At 36.7% G+C, this 20407-nt stretch overlaps 1 protein-coding gene across 1 annotated transcript in view; it reads left to right on the top strand.

Annotated features, from left to right (window-relative positions):
- The window catches only part of col7a1 (collagen, type VII, alpha 1), a 122149-nt gene that overhangs the window by 82372 nt on the left and 19370 nt on the right, over positions 1-20407 (top strand). Inside the window, exons 87-107 of the mRNA XM_055161022.1 lie at positions 3954-3989; positions 4142-4201; positions 4282-4326; positions 5601-5636; positions 7518-7553; positions 7638-7697; positions 7944-8069; positions 8538-8609; positions 8947-8982; positions 9060-9119; positions 9197-9241; positions 10021-10056; positions 10206-10241; positions 12785-12841; positions 13150-13221; positions 14187-14258; positions 14363-14398; positions 16187-16267; positions 18529-18582; positions 19765-19818; positions 20046-20108. Coding sequence (XP_055016997.1) covers positions 3954-3989; positions 4142-4201; positions 4282-4326; positions 5601-5636; positions 7518-7553; positions 7638-7697; positions 7944-8069; positions 8538-8609; positions 8947-8982; positions 9060-9119; positions 9197-9241; positions 10021-10056; positions 10206-10241; positions 12785-12841; positions 13150-13221; positions 14187-14258; positions 14363-14398; positions 16187-16267; positions 18529-18582; positions 19765-19818; positions 20046-20108 — 1173 coding nt within the window. The remainder of the gene's footprint in view (positions 1-3953; positions 3990-4141; positions 4202-4281; positions 4327-5600; positions 5637-7517; positions 7554-7637; positions 7698-7943; positions 8070-8537; positions 8610-8946; positions 8983-9059; positions 9120-9196; positions 9242-10020; positions 10057-10205; positions 10242-12784; positions 12842-13149; positions 13222-14186; positions 14259-14362; positions 14399-16186; positions 16268-18528; positions 18583-19764; positions 19819-20045; positions 20109-20407) is intronic.

Genomic DNA, 20407 nt, shown 5'->3' with positions numbered 1-20407 from the left:
TCACAGCTGAGAAGACCTTCGCCACCTTTGCTTTCAAATATCCACACATCATACAGAATGACATCTTTTACCTCCTTCAGCTCAGTTTACAAGCATCTGTTTGTGTGTGTATTTTTGACACTCACTCACAGACCATGCTTTTCTCTGATTAGTTAATCCATTTGTCAATCCTGCCCACTGGAAATCCTGTGAGACCCTGTTGCAGATTGCACATCTTTGGCAAATAAGTGGGTAGTATTGACTGTCCAGACAATAAAATGTCCTTTCACGTGTTTCCTTGACATTTTTATTAAAGTACCTGATTAGCAAACCACTCGTGTGTAGCCCATGCAACTGTCCTTGTCTTTTAACATACATATTACGTATGTATGTAATCTGTTGTGCATGTTTCATTGTGGCTTTAAACATCAAATCATTGTGTCTTCTTGCGTGTATTTCATTCTACACCTGCACCCCCAGCAAATACCACAGGGACAAAACAGTGCTTTGAGGTCTGATTATTATGGGCTGCCAACCTACCTCACAGTGCTGAATTGAAATCGCAGCAGCCTTTGTTTGTTGATAGTACCAGTCATGAATTATGTATTGTGGGCTCACAGTTATAAAAAAAACATTGACACAAATTGCGATGCGTGTTGGACAGGATGCCTTGGACGGGGTAACACTGTCAGGGAGGGGGAGAGGGGTGATTCATAACAGGGCCTGGTTTCTCTCACTCACACACACACGCGCACACAGGTGACAGCAGCAGATGATAGGTCCACAACTGTTATAATATTTCACACGGAGGAGAAGGAAAGAGGGTGTTTGTCACAAAAATGGAAAACAAATGGTTGAAATGTGAATGTGCTGGTGTACAGTGGCAGAGGCAAAGACAGATCACATTTTCTAGTACAGTTGGTTGTATGTGAACTAAAGGATACTGAATGTATTTTTGAACATATTCCAAATTCTGTTTCATGGACAAATTACAGTATTCTGAATAATTTAAAGGTCCTTTATTACACACAATACATTCTTGTGAGATTGAAGCCATGTTATACTGCTGTTACCTAATCACACACACACCATACCTGGAGTTGTGTTTTGTTTCATTCACACATGTTTGGGTAAGCCTTTATTATTAGTCTGTACATCTCCAAAGTTCAAGAGAGCTCAAGAGCTTTAACAACAACTGTGTTGCTATGCATAAAAGAGGACACCAGTGCCTCATTGTCTAAGGAAACTGTCTTTCTACTGTGTAGATAGAACCATGATGACACTGTTCTATAAAATGTCACTGGTCTCATGGTTTGGGAGCATCTCTGCAAAAAACAAGAACTCCCTTAATCAGCTGATTAAATGGACAGGTAAGGTGATTGGCCATCGTCAGAACAGGCTGGACTCCCTGGATGTCCCAGAGTATTCTAAAAGACATGCAGCATCCTCTAAACTCAGAGTTTCTGCTGCTTCCTTCTGGTCAGAGGCTTTAGTCCCAAGATCTAGAACGAAAAGGAGCTTCGTTCCAGCTTCTGTTGTACTTATGAATACATTTTAATCTATTTATCTATCAATTTTAGTAGTCTGTCTTGGAAAATCATGTCTTTTATATATTTTATATTTATTGTGATTTGTAGTAAAGTGTGATGGATGAATGAATTATTTATGGAATGGAGCATAGTAACACTTGTAATTGTGTTTTTATGTGTTTATTATGTATCATGTGGATGAATGAAATGTGAAACGTGGGACCAGCCTCTCAAATCTGCAGAACAAATGTACCTACAGGTGCGAATAAAGCAACCTAACCTAAATGCTCTGGCCCACTTTGTGCGATTGTTAGAGAATTCCAGGACTAAAATCATCCAATTGATTCTAGTGCAGGTGTATAGAGTTTAAAAACACAGTGGAGCACTTCCTGTTTTATCACATAACATCACAAGGTGAAACTGAGTGTTTTCCGTTTGAGAGAAGAACTCAGCCTAAATGTACAGTGTAGTGTTTGAAACAAAATACAGCTCCGGATATGTTTTTTGCTGAGGATACATCATATAACAGAAATCAAAAAATAGTGTCTTTTAATTCAATACACTGAGTTGCATTAATTGTAAAGTGTAAAAACATAAAAGTGGAAAAAATGCATAGCACATCGCCGATATCCAAAAAACTTTGTGTCAGATGAACTTGTAGATCCCAGTGACCCTCACGATGTTGGGAAGAATGTATTGTAAAAAATATATTTAGTTATGGAATGGAGTGAATACCTAATGTATTTTGGAACGTATATACTGATGCATGGACCACTGTGTTCTGAATACTTTCACACTGAGTTGCATTGCAACTGTATAGCATAAAAACATGACAAAGGATAAAAACTTCTTTATGTTTGTTGTACTGTTGGTTATGCGTTTATTTATCACTAATTTAAGAAGAAAAAATTCACATGTATCAACCTTTTTTTTTCTCAATATCACAGTTTGAAGATCAAATTGTGTGATGAATTAACACAATGTATTAGTTTGATCTTTGGAAAGTGTACAGAATTTTCACAATATTACTAAATGAAAGAGTAACTGTATCGGAATACTCTAAAATGTGTATTCAGAATATGTATTTTTGTTACATGTACTAGTGTTACTTTCCATCACTATGACCCTGTGGTGAGTGAATAAGGGAGTAAAAAGCTAATTGTCTGTGTATATTTACTAACGGACTGATCATTATCTACTGTAGGTAAATGCTCTTCCGGCTCTTTACAGTGACTGAATTGTCCCAGATTGCCTTATTGAGGAAGTTGCCTGGTGATAGAAATCTAATCTTGATCTCACTCCTATGACGACATACAATTTTGGTAAAATTGCAATTTCGTGATTTATTAAATTTGCCTTGAACAGAAACAGACTCTCCTCCTTCATGCTCCGAGTGAGTCACAGGTGGATTTGATCCATTTCAGTGAAGTGTGAACTTTCATTAGGAGCAGATGAGGATACTAATGGTATTAATGAATGAATCATGAAAACATCGAAACAGAACATTTTGCGCCAAGAAAATTGTAATATTTATTAGGGACGGAGGGAGGGATTCGATACCGATATCCGATATTTGACCTGCAGCTGTGGCCGATTTCTGATATTTACAGATACCTACTCATATATTTACCTTTCAGAATCCATAGCAAGACCTACAAGTTTATCTTAAAGGTGCACTGCATACATTTTCAGGTGGAAAGTGCGCCAAGATATTGCTTTGCCCAGAATTCTCTACAGTACAGGAATAAAACATAACATTTTATGTGGTTGGCGTAATCAGGGCAGGTTATTATTGGTCAGATCTGTGGAAAGCAAGCTCATTCACAGTGAAGATGCATGTTTTCAAGATATTTTTGTCCAATAGAAACACCCGTAATGAAAAAATAAAAAATAATAAAAAGCTATATGTTTAATGCTACTGTTGAACATTACAGCAAAGCAGTAACATCATCATGGAGACAACCAGGTGGTGGACCCTGCTCCAAAAAGTTACACAGTACACTTCTCCAAGAATTTTTATTTTTATTTTTTTTTTAAATAAATAAATAAATGACAAAATGTATTCATCTGGGATATAAAATAATTTAGGTGAAGAATAGTTTTGTATGGCTGTATGTTTCACATATTCTTCATCCATTAACTGATCCATTTTGTCTGTTCAAAAAGGGCACACAGAGAACAGAGCAGTACAAAAATTTGTGTTGAATATCGATTTAGGTCAATACAATAATATTTATTTGTTGCCCTTCCCTATCTCTGGTCCTATCTACATTTATATTGCTATTATATATCTACATTTTAATATTAACTACATGTCCATGTCAAATATAATACACTTATCAGCACTTTCGTCTGACAATTTGTAATACTTCTTAGTAGCAGAAACTCAATAGACCTCTGTTTATGGATCGGACAGCTAACTGTCATTTCATGTCTGTTTCTCAGGCTGTAGCAGGACCCCCAGGACCCAAGGGAGATCGGGTGAGTCACTCCAAAAAGCATTAACATTCAGCCAGAAACTTCCTCCTCAGCTGCAATTAAACACTTTTTAAACCCATTTACCTCTCTGCTAATCTGATAGAGCAACTTATTGTAAAATGACTGCACATTATATTGGATTTATGTTAATTCAGGGTCCCGCTGGTCAGCCTCTGGCCGGACCGAGAGGAGATGCAGGCCCACCTGGAGAAAAGGTGAGTCAGTAGATTAAGGCATAAGCAACATACAGTGTAACATAATGATTAAAAATGTTTTTTTTAATTATTTGTTTTAGGGTGACAGAGGAGACAGAGGAGCTCCTGGTGCTAAAGGAGAGCGAGTAAGTTAATAATTTCACTAATTAAGATAAGGTCATGGTATAATTTATTACTACTTCATTGTAATTTTTTTCAACAAGAAAATAAAACTGCAGTATGATTTGTAATACATACAAGGTTGGAAGCATGAAGCCTTCATTGCACTTTAGTTACAGATGGGAGATGAATTGAAAAATGGATCATCGTAATTGTCTTTTTTGGAGACATGCAAAATTAGAACATACAAAATCAGAATTAGACTGTAATGTACAGTTTTTGCCATTTTTGTGCAGTACTTGAACCTCAACCCAGACATTCACAAGCATGTTTCGCCCATTTCTGATGTACTGCCATAATATGGGGAGAACCCAAAAATAATAGTCAAAGCTTCCTTTACCTTTAGTTCAGTAGAGATTGGCAATTCCAAGGTGAAAAAATCTAAATGATTCTAGTGTAGGTGTATGGGGTTTAAATACATTTTGGTGCACTTTTATGTTACCACATGACATCACAATGTGAAACAAAGTGTTTTCAGTTTGAGAGAATAATCCATCCTGAATATACTTACTATTACTATTTTTGTGATGAGAAAACAACATTATGATACAATAGTGTAATTGGACTCTTTAAGTCTGTATATAGACCTGGTTTAGATCTGGTGGTGTGCAAAAAGCCAGTATTTTGTAAAGTGCTACTTGATGTGAAAAGTTTGAGAACCATTGCTGAAGGCTCATCATTAGTTACAGTTTGATCATTTCAAAATTACAGATGGGAGAGCCAATATAATTCAATGAGTCATTTATTATTTTTTGAAAGAAACATCCATATTCCCCAAATGTAGATCAGGGATAGAGTCCACAAATTCCCCTTATTAATCTTGTGGTTAAAATGATATCTATATATTTGATTTTTATGGAATAATTATAATTTCACCTTACATAAACTGACAGAGAAGATATGTTATTCCTGTTTTCTTGGACATGAAATAATACATATATTCATGTTTTGTTTTCATTGATTTGAGAAAACATTGCACATTCTTCTTTTATGTTGTGCTGAAATAGGATTTAATAATGCAGTGCACCACAGCCTGCGTTATCTTTCAGTATTCCTGCTCTTCCAATATCCCTTGTAATAATAAATAACCCCAGATAGATATAGGGTCCAATGGCTCCTATAGAAGATCATGCAAATGAAGGGGAATCTAATATTAATGCAGCTTTTAAAATGGCACATGTAAGCTTGAATGGACCTTATTTTGTGAATGTCTTTTTGCTCTCATGATTCTCCTTCTTAGGGTGTGGTGGGTGAACCTGGAGAGGCTGGAGAAGATGTAAGTAATTTATCTCAAATAATATAATATTTTTTATTACTTTTTTCAGAAGAAATATCAATATATGTTGGAAAATGAAAGAAGTTTCATTTTCCAACAGCTTAGATTTCATTCACTATATTTAGTCAAATGTGTATCAATATATAAGACATCAGATTTATATTTTGTAGCTTACCATGAACAACTATCAAGTATCCACAGAAGTGTAATACTCCATGTTTTAAAAAAGTTTCTAGACTGGGTTTTAAAAATATTCATTTGTGTATTTGTTGGTAAAAATAAATAAATAATAATGATGTTAAATCCATAATTAAACAAAACAAAACAAAAAAATCCCAAATATCATCTGGTCTATAATTAGCCTGATTCATCAGCCGGTTTCACTTCGTAGAAACCGTCTGACCTTGTAGCATTAGAATTCGTTTGCTCGACGGTAGGCTGGTACTTTTTGTCATTTAACCAATCGCTGCTATTTGGTTGTGACGTATGTAATGCGTCGCTAACGGGACTAACTGGTATATTAAACTTTTCTCAAATCCCGTAGGAAGAAAGGCAATAACGTCTTTCCCCTTGATAAAATTCACCAAACATTCTCTTTGTTCCGGCTTTAAATCCTCAATCTCAGGAATTGTTGCCAACACAGAATGTCTGACTCTTCGCTGATTGGTTGGTGCCCGAAGTCACACTTCCGGGATTTTTGCGAACCGTCTAGTGCAGACCTGTCAAACTCAGGCCTGGGAGCCAAATTTGGCATACAATATAATTATATTTGGCCTGTGAGATCATATCAAATCTGTATTAGAGCTGCCCGCCGGCTACAGATAGACTATAGAAATTTTATTTATTTTAAATATTATTTTATATTATGCTTGTTCTGGATTCAATGTTTAAGCCAAACTATTATTAAACATTTATTTTAATTAAAAAAAGGTTTAAATTTACATATCTCGAAAGAAGAGAAAACTTGCAGATGATGTTGAAGTTTGGCCCACAACTTAGTCCCAGTTTTTAAGTTTGGCCCTTTGTGAATTTGGGTTTGACACTCCCGGTCTAGTGTATTCCAATTCCTGACCTAGTCGCTGGAAAGAAATGAAATTGAGCAGAAGAACTAGGTGGTGCCAGCCTGGCTAGTCTATAATATCCCAATATAATAAAATTGTGTGACTATATAATAATGTAATTTTGGCTAAGATTCCATTAACCAATTAGTCAATGTTAACAGATTTTTCCCACTTTAAAAAAAGAGTCAGGAAACCTAGTATAAATAGAACAGTTTCCATGGTGTATTCCCCTTTTGTTTTTAATCATATAACCTTGAAATGCAATGATCTTACAATTTGGATCAATAAACCACACACAACAGCATTAAGATCTATCTAACAAATTAAGCATGTTGTGTAATAAAAGCCACCATTACTTTGATTACATAAAAAATCACTCCTCTAATTACCTACACTTAACAAGGTCTTTTTACTCAATCAATCAAACTTTATTTGTGTAGCGCTTTACAACGGCGACAACTGAACCAAAGTTGCATGTAATTAAGAGATTAAAACATGATCAGATTGTCGTTACGTGGTTCATTTGTGTGCTGTGTCTGAAGCCATCCATCTATATTCAAATTGTCATTCCCAGTTAGACAGTTTCTTGAGGCGTCCATTGAATTTGAGGCCAATCTTCAGAGATAATGGGGCTGTGATTGTGTTTCATGCTGAAGGTTAATGAAAGATTTACATGTGATGACAACAATGGTAAGATGCTAAGCAGGACGGATGAGAGAGTCTCCAGCTGAATTATGACGATAGTGCTGTTGTCCTTTCGCGAATTTGAACAACTAAATGATTTCGTCTGATTTTGTAATGATTTTGTTGGGTCTTTCAGGGAGCACAAGGATCTCCAGGGCCCAAAGGAGATAAGGTACAATGTCATATTAAAATGATGCAAGCTATTAAATTGTATATTCATGGTTTGTACTTAATGTATTTTTATTAATATTTACAGGGAGAGAAAGGCATAGGATTAGCCGGTCCAGCTGGACGCACTGGACCTCCAGGTTTAAAAGTGAGTATCAAAAAGGATGCATAGTTTTCATTTCCCATTTTGTATATTTGTTTTTCTTCATTTAACAGTATGCAAAAGTCAAAAGTGTATCATCTTATTCTTGGATGGGCCTGTTTTTTCCCAAGTATAGCCCTGATGTAATCCTAATTATATTTTTTTCTAGTTCTATTTTGGTCCTGGTTTATTCCTTATTTAGTTACGTATCAAATGATGCCCTGTGCTATTCTCCTTTCCTGCATTTTTTAGGGAGACCCAGGACTACCGGGCCCAGCAGGTCCTCCAGGTCTTCAGGGAAAGTCCGGAGACAATGGCCTCCCAGGGGTCAGAGGAGAGAACGGAGCCCCAGGACCCCCGGGACCTCCAGGAGAAAGGGTCTGTTTTACCCATAACAATACATCACACTATTAACACTAAAAAGTGAAACAGTCAAATAAATAAAATGTGATCTGTGTATGATGAAAACATTGGTAGGATAGAAGTGAAATGCTATAGTCTATAGAAGACACCACCACCCTCGAAAACTAAACAATAACTTTTAATGGCTGCCATTTATATATTTTATAATAATTCATATGTCTATTAAGTTTTTTACATACAAACAGGCATAAGACAAAACATTTGTCTTAACACACACACACACAAAAAATCAACTCTTACACATTTAGACAGTGGCCTACAAACTGTGACTAAGAAAATTTTATACATTTTTAAATAATAACTTTAAGGATCCTCCCATTCTTTATTCTTTTAGGTTGAATAAATCAACACAAATATTATTTCAATGCTTGAAAATGTGAATTGATAGTTTTAATGTGTGAATTATACTTTTTTTTTTAAAAGGGTCTTCAAGGTTTTCCAGGTCGAGCAGGAAACCCAGGAGGTCCAGGTCCCGCTGGTCCTCCTGGAGAATCGGTGAGTTCTCTACATTTAATATTTAATGGCATAGCAATTACATTTATGAACCAAACATATTCAAAGAGCGAAGTAAGTACAGAACAGTGTTATTTTAATGCTAATGTCAAACTAAGCATTTTTTTCACATTTTATGTCCTAGTAATTTTATTGTATTACATTTCTTTATGTACAGTATGTGTGACTGAGAAAGGATCACAAAGAGAGATGGTGTATTTGTAAAAGTTTTATAATGTACTTTTAAAGTTAATTGACAGCTACTGTACATCCAAGTGCTGTACATGTGATTGCATTGTGGACTGAACCTGTACATGACAAACACTGTTATTTGTTGAAGGGCGCCCCTGGTACAAATGGGTCCAAAGGAGACAAGGTTAGAAGAGAAATATTTGTTGATGTATTTTTACATAGAAACATTTCTCATTTACATTTATTTTCTTGTGTGTCCAGGGGGAGGTGGGCTTGGGTGTCCCAGGTGCCAGAGGAGAGAGAGGAGACCCAGGACCAAGAGTGAGACTCGCCCTTCATCTGTGTATGAGTAATGATGAGTGTGAGATTACGTCAACTTTATTTTAAAATTTTCTTAGGGTGAAGACGGTCGTCCCGGTGCTGATGGAGAGAGAGGAGCAACAGTAAGTGTATTAAAACATTGGATTCTGTTCATTTATTTTGCATCTAAAACAAACAATTACTATTAATGATTCCTACCTGGGCAACTGAGGGATTTTACAAACAGATTCAATAAACACAGTAACATTTATAGCTGTACTTTACAGTTAGTTTAATAGTTTATATCAGACCCCACATTTCAAATAGAGCTGCTAAACTCGGGACTAAAGAAGGAGGTATATAGGGATATAAAGGGCAGTGTATTTGCTTTAAAAGGTATCCACACTTCAAACTCTGTCCCTAATACGGGCAGTCTTGCACAATGTCACCAACTACTTGAAATTGCAGTCACCATTGAAGGCAGCACACATTTAGACTTCTTTGACCAGAAAACTGCAGATTAATCTAGTTTGCACAAATATTTGCGCAATATCTCAAAAGTGTAATAAAAAATCTCATTAAAACTAATAAAAATGCATTGTGTCTGTTTAAAAATATAAATTATAGAAGTAAAATATATCACAAAATATATTCAGTTCATCTAGTACTGATAAACCAATTTGTCATTTACTCATAAACAACAGTGACACATCCTGTTGTTGTGTTCCAAACTCAAAACATGGCCATTCCTGAGTCACCCTACTCTCTCTGTTTAATCAACAGTAGAGCCCCAGGAGAAATCTTAGCATTATTATTTATTTCTGTTGTGGCTGACCAAGCACAGCGCCTCAGGGATTTCCTGTGTGAATGGTCATTTTTCCTACTACTCTGAAACATAACACTGCTCTTATTTGTCCAACAGGGCTCTCCGGGCCTCCGTGGCGCTCGAGGTGACAAGGTGAACCCTCCCAAAGCATTTTTCTGTTCATATTTTAATACTGTCATGTTATCTGCATGGCCCAAAGCGATTTGCCCATGTAAATGACTGAATTAAATTGACACGCCTGAATGAGGAGTTGAAGTGTGGCTGTATTTTTCTTTCCTCAGGGTGACATCGGGCTACAAGGTGACAAAGGAGAAAAGGTTTGTGCATCTTAATATCCAATCAGCCTTGTTCAGCTCAGGGTTACACACACAGCACTGTGGTCAGCTTCAGAACTGACAGTCATTTGTAAGTATAGGGCTGGGTGATAGAACAAAAATATCTTCTTATTATTATTACCATTCTATGTATTTATTTTATATTATATATTTTATATACTGTATTTTCCAGACTGTAAGTCGCTCCGGAGTATAAGTCGCACCAGCCAAAAAATGTGCAATGAAGAAGAAAAAAAACATATATAAGTCGCACTGGATTATAAATTGCAGTTTTTGGGGAAATGTATTTTGTAAAATCAGAGACCAGGAACTGACATTTCATCTTGAAAGGCAAGTTATAGTTGTATGGCGCACCTGCCCGGTTGTTGAAGCTGAACTCTCCATCCCCACTTTCCGCCGGTCCCTCACAAGTTTCTCGCTCACTCCAAACTTTCTTTCTGCTGCTCGATTACCATCTTCGGCTGAATATTTCACTATTTGCAGTGAGACAGCGGCTATTTCTACAGGAGGCATGCGCAGTAGAGTGCGAAGTGACAGTGGTACAGGAGTAATAACAGTACTAGATACTGATACACGAGCCTAGAGCAGCCTCTCGCCGTGCTCTAGGCTATAAGTATAAGTCACAGGAAACAGCCAAACCATGAAAAAAAGTGCAACTTATAGTCGTTCTAAACCACATTCTTTTACTGACAGAAGATTAGATGGAGACCTCTCCATTAAAAAGACCCAAGCCACTGACTTTTTTTTGTATTTCATTTATTTAGTTTGCAACATACAGCAGGCACACAGACATTACACAGGACAATATAATAAATACAATACTGATCCATACAGTACAATACAATGCATCCAGCGCCACAGCAGACACAGTGTGTGTATAATTGTAAGAGCATTGGGTTTGTGCGTCAGCAAATGGAGATGACTATTTAATGTACAGTAATGCATAGAGGTTCAACAGTATATTGTGTGTTATATGTAGAGAGATTTGGATAGATCAACTAACATCAACTAACAATAATATATTAATAGGAACTACATACTGTTACTATACTTTTACTACCATTGTGATATGATAATAATTAATGTACAGTATATAGTTCCAAATGAGAAGAGGGAGAGATGGTGGAACATAGTTATCTTTCTTAATGAGTTTTTCAAATTGGTGTTTAAAGCATCACATCTATTCATGCACCCAAAATGTCTTACCTAAGGTGTGTGTTTGTTTTTTTCTCTCAAAATACACTTAATTTATACCAAATTGATCTGACTGTGTTATGTAACCGTTATTTATCCTGCAAGTAACTTTTGAAGAGCTTTGCATGAATTACAGTCAAAACATTATGAAATGTCCTGGGCCGATATCAGTCAGTAAAGAGTCTAACCAGGATATTGACAGGAATTATGTCATGGAAACAACACCCGATATTGCAAGATTTACCTGAATCAGCACCAATATTCGACACCCGTATCAGTATCGGTGCAGCCCTATTGAAAACAGTGTGGTGCAGTAAAAGCTTAATGTGGTGCATTAAAAAAGGCTCATGAAAAGAGGGATAGGCCTTTGTTTTACCAAACTTGATTATTTTTTCCCTCACATAGTTTACAAAGTTTATTATTGTTTCTCATTCCAACCTCAATAGATCGAAACAGCAATAAATCATCATGATATTATTATCATCAGACCCATGGAATTATATATTTGATGAGACAATATCATTTCTAATAGTATTCTCATGGTGTGAGCGACTGTTTCGGCAGTGCATAGATAAAAGAGAGAGAACAGAGAGCTGACAGGGAAAAAAGAGGAAGATGTGAGAGAGAATGAGAGGTTATGGTTCAGTAAGAATGACCCGAGTGGAGTCCAGACAGAGAGGGCTTCTATCATTGTTTGATTAGTGGTGTTTTGGAGAGATTCTGTCGAAATATCAGGAAGGAAGAAGGTTTTTCTAGTGTGTAATATTTATGCATTTCCTGGTTTTCCAATTCATGAGGATGAATCTCAATGAGTCTCAATTAAAATGTGATTAACTGCTGTGTAGTTAATCACATTTTCTAAGTTTTTCTTCAACGGGCAAAGAAATAGTGACAAGTTGCAATAAACAGCGTATTGATTCAACATTCAGCCTAAACAAATCACCACTTTTGCATCATTCCTGGTGACACAAGTTAAACTGTTAAAATATGCCTAATGCAAAAATCTGATGTACTGTGAATTCTGACATCTTTCTGTCTGAACCAGCGATCAGGCGTACAGAACTACACCATTTCAATCACTGGAGCTACAAAAGAAGCTACAAAAGAACCAAAGACTAACCTTGATTCTCACATGCATCACTGGTCTCCCCACTGTTCCCTCCTGGAGTAGCACATGAGCTGGAATTTTAGAAATATTAGCCATTTAGACATGAGAGCTTTAGCTCATCATGTAATACTGTGCAATTTTGAAGAGATGTTTTAGATTCAACTGATGTTTTTCACTTAGACTGCAGGAAGTTGACTGTTTCAAATATATGTTGGTTCCACAGGGCGACACTGTGCTGGTGGGAGGACCTCAGGGAGAAAAGGGCAACAAAGGAGAACAGGCGAGTTGATCTCTCCCTAATAATTTATATTGCCTGTTTTTTAATCGACTGTTTTTGTGAAATGTTTTGTCAATGGGTTATTTTGTTGATGCCTCTTGCCCTTATGATCTGTATTGTATAGTGTGAATGTTGCCTGTGTGTTGTGTCTGTCTTCTGTTATTTTATTTTATTTTTTTGTAAATGCTACAAACAAGATTTTACATCTCAAATAAAATAAACAACATAGGGTAACTGTCCTGTAGATTTTTTAGATGCTTTTTTTTTTGGAAAAGTCATCGGCATTATGTATATATCTGCTGTGTTTTTAGGGGGACAGAGGACCGAAGGGGATCCAGGGAGAAAAGGGTCTGAAAGGCCAAGATGGTCCTGCAGGAGAGCAGGTATTTTTAAGTAAACAATGAAATATTGATTTGTTTTAGTGCAACTCGAGTAATTCCCCATAGAAAATGAATGTGACGGTAAGTGAAGATACACACTTTTAAGGCAACCAGAACACATGAAAAGGGACTGTTGTAGCAGCAAGTTTGCTTAAAATTATTTATACATAACTTATTTGCATGAATATTTACATTGTAGAGCTGTAGTCCTCTAGTCCTTGAGTCTTTTTGTTGATTAATCAGTCGATGTAATTGTTGACTAATTCTAAGGAATTATTTGCCACAGTCGTAGACTGTATACATAAATATACATAACTAACACACTAGCCACTATGTTTCAAATAGGACGTTTGCATTCAGGCTCTTCCAGCTCCTTCTGACACTGGCTCCCATTACATTGAAATATTGTGGCCCTTCTCTCTGTAACTGCTGCAGTAAGCCTCGTCATTTTGGTCTAAAAGTGTTTGTATTAATCCGCTCTACATTATCCTGTTTACATTTGTTTAGTTTTTTTTGTTTGTTTCTTTGTTTTTTGCTATTTTGTTTGTCAAAAAAAACTATTCATAACATGGAATCTGGCTCCAAATTTGGTCATGTAACCATTAACATCGTGAGCTTCATTTGAGTGGTGCTGAACACTATGGGTGACGTCACAGTCACTCAGTCGACTTCTTTATACAGTCTATGGCCACAACAGCAATTTTTATTTTTTATTTTTTATTTTTTTGAAATAAAAATACAGTTTCCTAGTATCTGTGTAAACTTGTATATCTGTATAAAGCCAATAGAATATTTTTCTCATGGAATTGGAAGAACATAAAACTAAATAAATAATATGCCTTATATCACATTTAATAAATTAAATTTATTTATAATTGTATTTAAGGCATTTTAATTAACTTTATTTTACTTTCTCGCTGAAGTAAGTTGTAATACTTATTGTACAATTCTTACCCTTTGTGCCATAGGGGCTGAGAGGCGAGCCGGGAGAGGGAGGCTCACCCGGTTTCCCTGGAGCTCGGGGCCCAGGCGGTCAGAAGGTAAGAGCAGAGATGATGTCTATCATTAAACGCAAAGAGAGCCTAGTGCAGAAAAGAGCCATTTTTACCATTATAATTACTGTCATTGTGTGTTCTCACTACAGGGAGAAGCAGGCCAGCCGGGGGTACCTGGAGAAATGGTCAGTCTATCTGTCTTATATATTTGATTGCCTTGAGTGATGATGTCAGTATGTCAAGAAGACACATTTCATATATTGCCATAGGATGATAATTAAAGGTCCACTATGTAACATTATGAGTGGAGGGTCAGCCACCTGATGTCTCCATGGAAGTGTTATTGCTTTGTCTAGAATGTTCCACAGTATAGATTATCCACTACCTGTCATGGAGGAGGCAAGCACTTATCTACATTACAATTAAGATCTGTGGAGAGGCGCCCCTGTTCACAGAAGGAATTATAATCATTTTGAGCAATATAAAGAAAACCCATAATGAATATATGCTAAATGGAAATGCTTAAAGTGATACCCTGGAACATTCCAGACAAAGCAATAACATCTTTGTGGAGAGAAGCAGATGGCTGACCCTCCACCAGAAAAATTGCACAATGCACCTTTAAAGAATTGCCTCACAATTACTTCTATCAATACTCGACTACGCAGACATATTTTATCAGAACACCTCAGCATCTAACCTTTTTTCAATTCCATTTAGATCAGCATATAATTCACGTCACACTGAACAACTATTTTTTAATGTTCCTATAATAAAAAAAGAAATTGGCCACAGAGTTCAAAGCTCCAAATGAATGGAACAACTTGCCCTCCTCAATCCGATCAATTACATCGATCCAACAGTTTCAGGCGTCAGTCTTCAGATACTTACAAATATCCTGCTCCTATTTTTGATAAAAATACATTTTTGTTTTGTGTACTTTCTGTTGTACATAGAGTTGTTTTTTTTCACTAATTTATAAATATAGGTGTGGTGATGATAAAATCAGAGAGCTGTAGTATATCTTAGGATCCTGGATTGTATAGTATGAATGCTGTCTTTGTGTTGTGTGAATTTTGTCTTTGTGTTCTGTTTGTCTCTGTTCTGTTTTGATTTGTTTTTTCTTTCTTTTCTGTAAATGCTATTTTTGTTTATGTATTTAGGACCCCCTTGCAAACGAGATGCTACATCTCAAGGGGCTTCCCTTATAAATAAAGAGCGCAGAAATGTCTATAAGAGGCAAATACATGTAGTACAATTGTCAGACACTTGTCACTTGTTTTTGCCAATAGGAGTTAAAGGTCCCTTAACATTTCTGCCAGTTGCTTGACTCTATAGAGATGTTATTGTTTGGCTGGAATGATCTACAGTATGATATTAAGCTAACATATCATACATTTATTAATTAACAACAATAGATATATTTATTTGGAAATAAACACTTGACAAACAGCCACTCTTACTATGAGTGGATTTGCCTCTCTCATTTAATAAATCTAGTCATTAGTTCCTGTTTTTGTTTAGTTGCATTAGCAAAAATGTTACGCTGACAAAAAAAAAAATTACAAGCAGTAAAACAATAAAATACTGGCTAAACTTTGGCACACCAAAAATCTGAGCATTATCTGATTTCAGATTACTCACAGCTGATGTGAGTAATCTGATTTCGTTCAGATTTTCTTTTCATTTTGTGCCATTTTTTTCATGTCAAAACCAGTTCAGATGTTAATAAAATCATCTGGCAAAGTCAAAAATGAAAGTTATTCATTGTACTCTGTCCAAATACAACAGTTACTCTAAAAATCCACTGATTAGCTGACACATGCCCCAGTCCTCAGATTGTGCATAAAACACACACAAAAAATCTGATCCTAAGTGGGTTATCTGATTATTTTAGCTATCTAAAACTCAGACTTTTACTTGCCATGAAGAAGACCGATTAGCATATGACCTATTTGTAATATCTATTTTAGGGTCTGCCAGGTAAAGATGGACTTCCTGGACGTAAAGGCGACAAGGGGGAGCTTGGCATTACTGGGCTACGAGGCATCAAGGTATTTTCATTTTACTGTGTATTTTCCACATACTTCACCTATAGATTTAGTGCCTAGTCCAACCTTGACACATCTTTCAAGCATGAGTGATGACGCCCACAGCTCGATAATAGCATGAAATTGATATGATTTTCAAGAGATTAAAAGCAAAACAAAAGAGAGGGGGAGAGAACCTTTTTCAGTTCTCTCCTATTTAGCTCAAAGGCAGGTGTAGGTGTTTTTGGATAGCCCCCGTTCATTTATCTGAATTGCTGAACAAAATGGAGAGCTGGTTTGGGTGGTGGAGGTGTGGCGATATGATGGATGCAGTGGAGGAATAGACAGGCTGTAATTCACTTCAAACATAGCCCCGGGTCCGGTTGGGTCTTTATACAGCTATGATACGATACCAGCAATTTTAGCAAACATGTGCAAAACGCATTTGGAATCACAGGGTTGTAGGAACATAATAAGAGGGTAATGTAGATCATTATCAAATACATGGAGAGTATATTGAGATTTCTCATGCATTATAAAAACTAAGCCTGTAGGAGTGGAAAGACCTTTTTTACTACTTTGTCCATGCCCTAAGGCTTAAGAAAAATGGTGCAAAAAATTGGATTTTCTCCTGAATGCTCCTCTATGCTAGCCTGATTCATCAGTCTGACCTCGCAGCATTAGAAATTGTTTGCTTGACGGTAGGCAGGTACTTTTTTATTTAACCAATCACTGCTATTTGGTTGTGACGTATGTAATGCGCCTCTAATGGGGCTAACTGGTATATTAACCTTTCCCCAAATCCCGTGGAAGAAGGGCAATAACGTCTTTCCCCTTGATATAATTCATCAAACATTCTCTTTGTTCCGGCTTTAAATCCTTGATCTCTGGAAATGTTGCCAACACAGAATGTTTGGCTCTTCGCTAATTGGCTGGTGCCCGAACTCGCACTTCTGGGGTTCTTGCAAACCATCTAGTGTATTCCGATTCCTAACCTAGTCACTGGAGAGAAATGGCATTGAGTGGAGGCACTAGGTGGCGCCAGCCTTTCTAGCTTTATGCTGCTCTCTGTATTTTTTATACAGAGTGATATCAGTCCAGTCACCACTCACCTGTATATTTCAGTGACACATGCGAAACGAAGGATCTCTTTGTCACTATAATTTTGAACAAAATTAAACTTCTCTCACTTCAGATTAACAGAGTTAGTGCTTCGCTCACTGATTCTGCAGAAATACGCAATGTCTTTTAGTCCCTTGTGATATTTTTTTCCTTTCTTTTTTTCCTCTTAAGCAGCCATATTTGTTTTGATACGGACAGACCATTCATGTCAACCACACCCATACCATCTGAACTCGACAAGATTCACCAGTAACCAAACTCACATTTTCAAATGTTATGCTCTACCAAAAACTTTTTTCCCTTCCACTCCCCTTACTGGTCAGTCTCTGTCATGCTCTGTGTGCATGACAGGTGAATGTGTTTATTTGCAATGAAGTGAACTTTCAGAAGAAGCAGATGCTACTTTTTTCTCCTTACTTTAGTTATTTTTGGGTCATTCTCTGCTCTCTATCTTGGCCTACATCATCAGAGGTATAATACACCCTACAACTGGACTGCACTAGACTATCACAGTGTCTTAAGGGTTTATGTGGTGATGTTAAACAAACTGCATTAGAACTCAAACTCATTCCTGTTCTTCTAACGCTCGGACTACTTAAATTTATTCTAAAACTACTAAAGTAAGAGTATTTTTAATTAAAGTTATTCTTACTTGAGTACACTTGGCTACTCTACCCATCTCTGCTCATGATTTTAAACTAACACATTATCTGCCATTTCACCAAATACACACACATTTGCTGTTCTTTGTCAAACTTTTATTCACAAAGCCTTTGTCTGTGCCGTTATTATCATCAAGCAAATGTTCAGTCTTCTCTACATAGACCTCTCCAAATGAGCTTTTATGAATAAGCTATCAAACTCTTAGCTGGAAAACCTACTTCAGACTTTCTTATTTGCGTCATTTCCCATTAAATATCACAAAGGAAGGATAAAATGCACTCAGCTACATTCTGCATGTTTGGTCCTCTTCAGACTGCATTTGGTCCTGCTCCTCCATTATACTAAGAATCACGGTAATCAGAAGTGTATCTGCGCTCTCTCCTGCGTCATTGTCACCAGTGTTAATTGCCTATGCATTTGTCCCATGTGATCTGCTGCACACATGTCTGGGTTTATTGGGTTTATTGGAGTTTAAAATCTTTCATAATTTTTCTTCCCAGGGAGACCGAGGACCCAAAGGAGTCTGCGGAGGAGAGGGACCCAAAGGAGACAAGGTATGACTTAAATAAGGGATGTTGCAATATAACATTTTAGCTTTGTGCAAATAAATCACAATTTCTATAATGATGCTGACATAAAGGGCCCAGATTACACTATTATCTGATCTATGTTATAATTTTTCCTCATCACAAACATACCTAGAGTTGTGTTTTGATTCATTCACACACTTTTAACACACAACCATAATGCGATGTCATGTCAAGTTTGCTAGAATCATTTGGATAATTTCACATCTGGAATTGCCAATATCTACTAAACAAAAGTTAAATGGTATCTGTTAACTTGAAAACTACCACTTCATGACATCATAAAATGGAACAGAGCATTCTGAGCTCTGACAGATGAATAATAATGGGTTACTCCAACATTTGTGAAGTAAACACAACTCTGGTATGTTTTTGATGAGCAACAATATTATAACTTGACTTAAAGCTCACAAGAGTTAATTGTGCGCAATATCGAACCTTTAAGTTATCCTGATTCATCTGTCGGTTTCACTTCATAGAAACCCTAGGAGGATTCTTTAGGATTCATTCACTCGACAGTAGATGGGTACTTTTTTCATTTAACCAATCGCTGCTATTTAACTGTGACATATTTAATGCACAGCTAATGGGGCTAACTGGTATATTAAGCTTTTTCCAAATCCCATAGGAAGAAGGGCAATAACGTCTTTCCCCTTGATAAAATTCACCAAACATTCTCTTTGTTCCAGGCTTTATATCCTCGATCTCGGGAATCATTGACAACACAGAATATATGGCTCTTCGCTGATTGGCTGGTGCCTGAACTCACACTACCGGGGTTTTTACGAACCCTCTAGTCTATTCCAATTCCTGAACTAGTCGCTGGAGAGAAATGAAATTGAGCAAAGGCACTAGGTGGCGCTAGCCTGGCTTCATATGACCAGTTTTAAATCAATCTTCAAAGTGCACCTTTAAATATCTGTATCTGTTATGTAGCCCACTATTGGTGTTTTTATCAGTAAAAAGAAATTACTAGAAAAAACATGCATTCTTACTGTGAGCAGGGTGACCTCCTTTACGTCACTGTCTCCCTTGAGATAGGTAGCAGTTTAATGCCATACTGTGCAACATTCTTGGTAAACCAATAGCACTTCCATGAAAACAAGATGGTTACACGGTTGATTGATTTATTTTTCAAATTTTCTTCAGGGAGATGGTGGTATTCCTGGCCGCTCGGGACTACCAGGCAGAAAGGGAGAACCGGTATGATAAAAGCTGTTACGTTCTTACATTTTGTGTCTTATTTATGTTTTAACTCTGGGGACGTGCAGAGTTGTTTTTAAAGACTGCATTTAACATACACAATTTTAAGCTATTTATTGTTTTTATGCTGCTGATAACCTGGAACTGAGTACAGTGTTGCTTCTGTGATTTTTTTTTTTTTATACTGAAATGACAAATAAATTCTGATTCTGTGATGTTTTCTCCAGGGCGACGTGGGGCCCGCCGGTGCTCTCGGTAGTCCAGGAAAAGAGGGAATTGTCGGACCAAAGGTTTGTGTGATAATACAAACAAAACATCAACATGAGCGTCTGAAAAGGTCATGAATGAAGAGCTCTGTTATTGTGTATGTATTTACTAAACTGACTAAAATCTGTATACAGAGTCACATCATAGGGACCTGGCTCCTTCATAGGGACAAAAACAGGTCTTCATGACGTCAATCCTTTATTATTCGATTTTTCCGTATATTTAAGCAAATGTTAGCAATACAGATATACAGTGCAGATATAGTGTATAAGCAGCTCAAAATAGGGCCACTGCGAGCCGTCTAACTGTAAAGCATTTTATT

Source organism: Boleophthalmus pectinirostris, unplaced genomic scaffold, assembly GCF_026225935.1.
Source record: "Boleophthalmus pectinirostris isolate CB_2022bp ecotype Guang Dong unplaced genomic scaffold, ASM2622593v1 HiC_scaffold_3, whole genome shotgun sequence".
Classification (NCBI taxonomy): Eukaryota; Metazoa; Chordata; class Actinopteri; order Gobiiformes; family Gobiidae; genus Boleophthalmus; species Boleophthalmus pectinirostris.
This window is presented reverse-complemented; position numbering and strand designations above follow the sequence as displayed.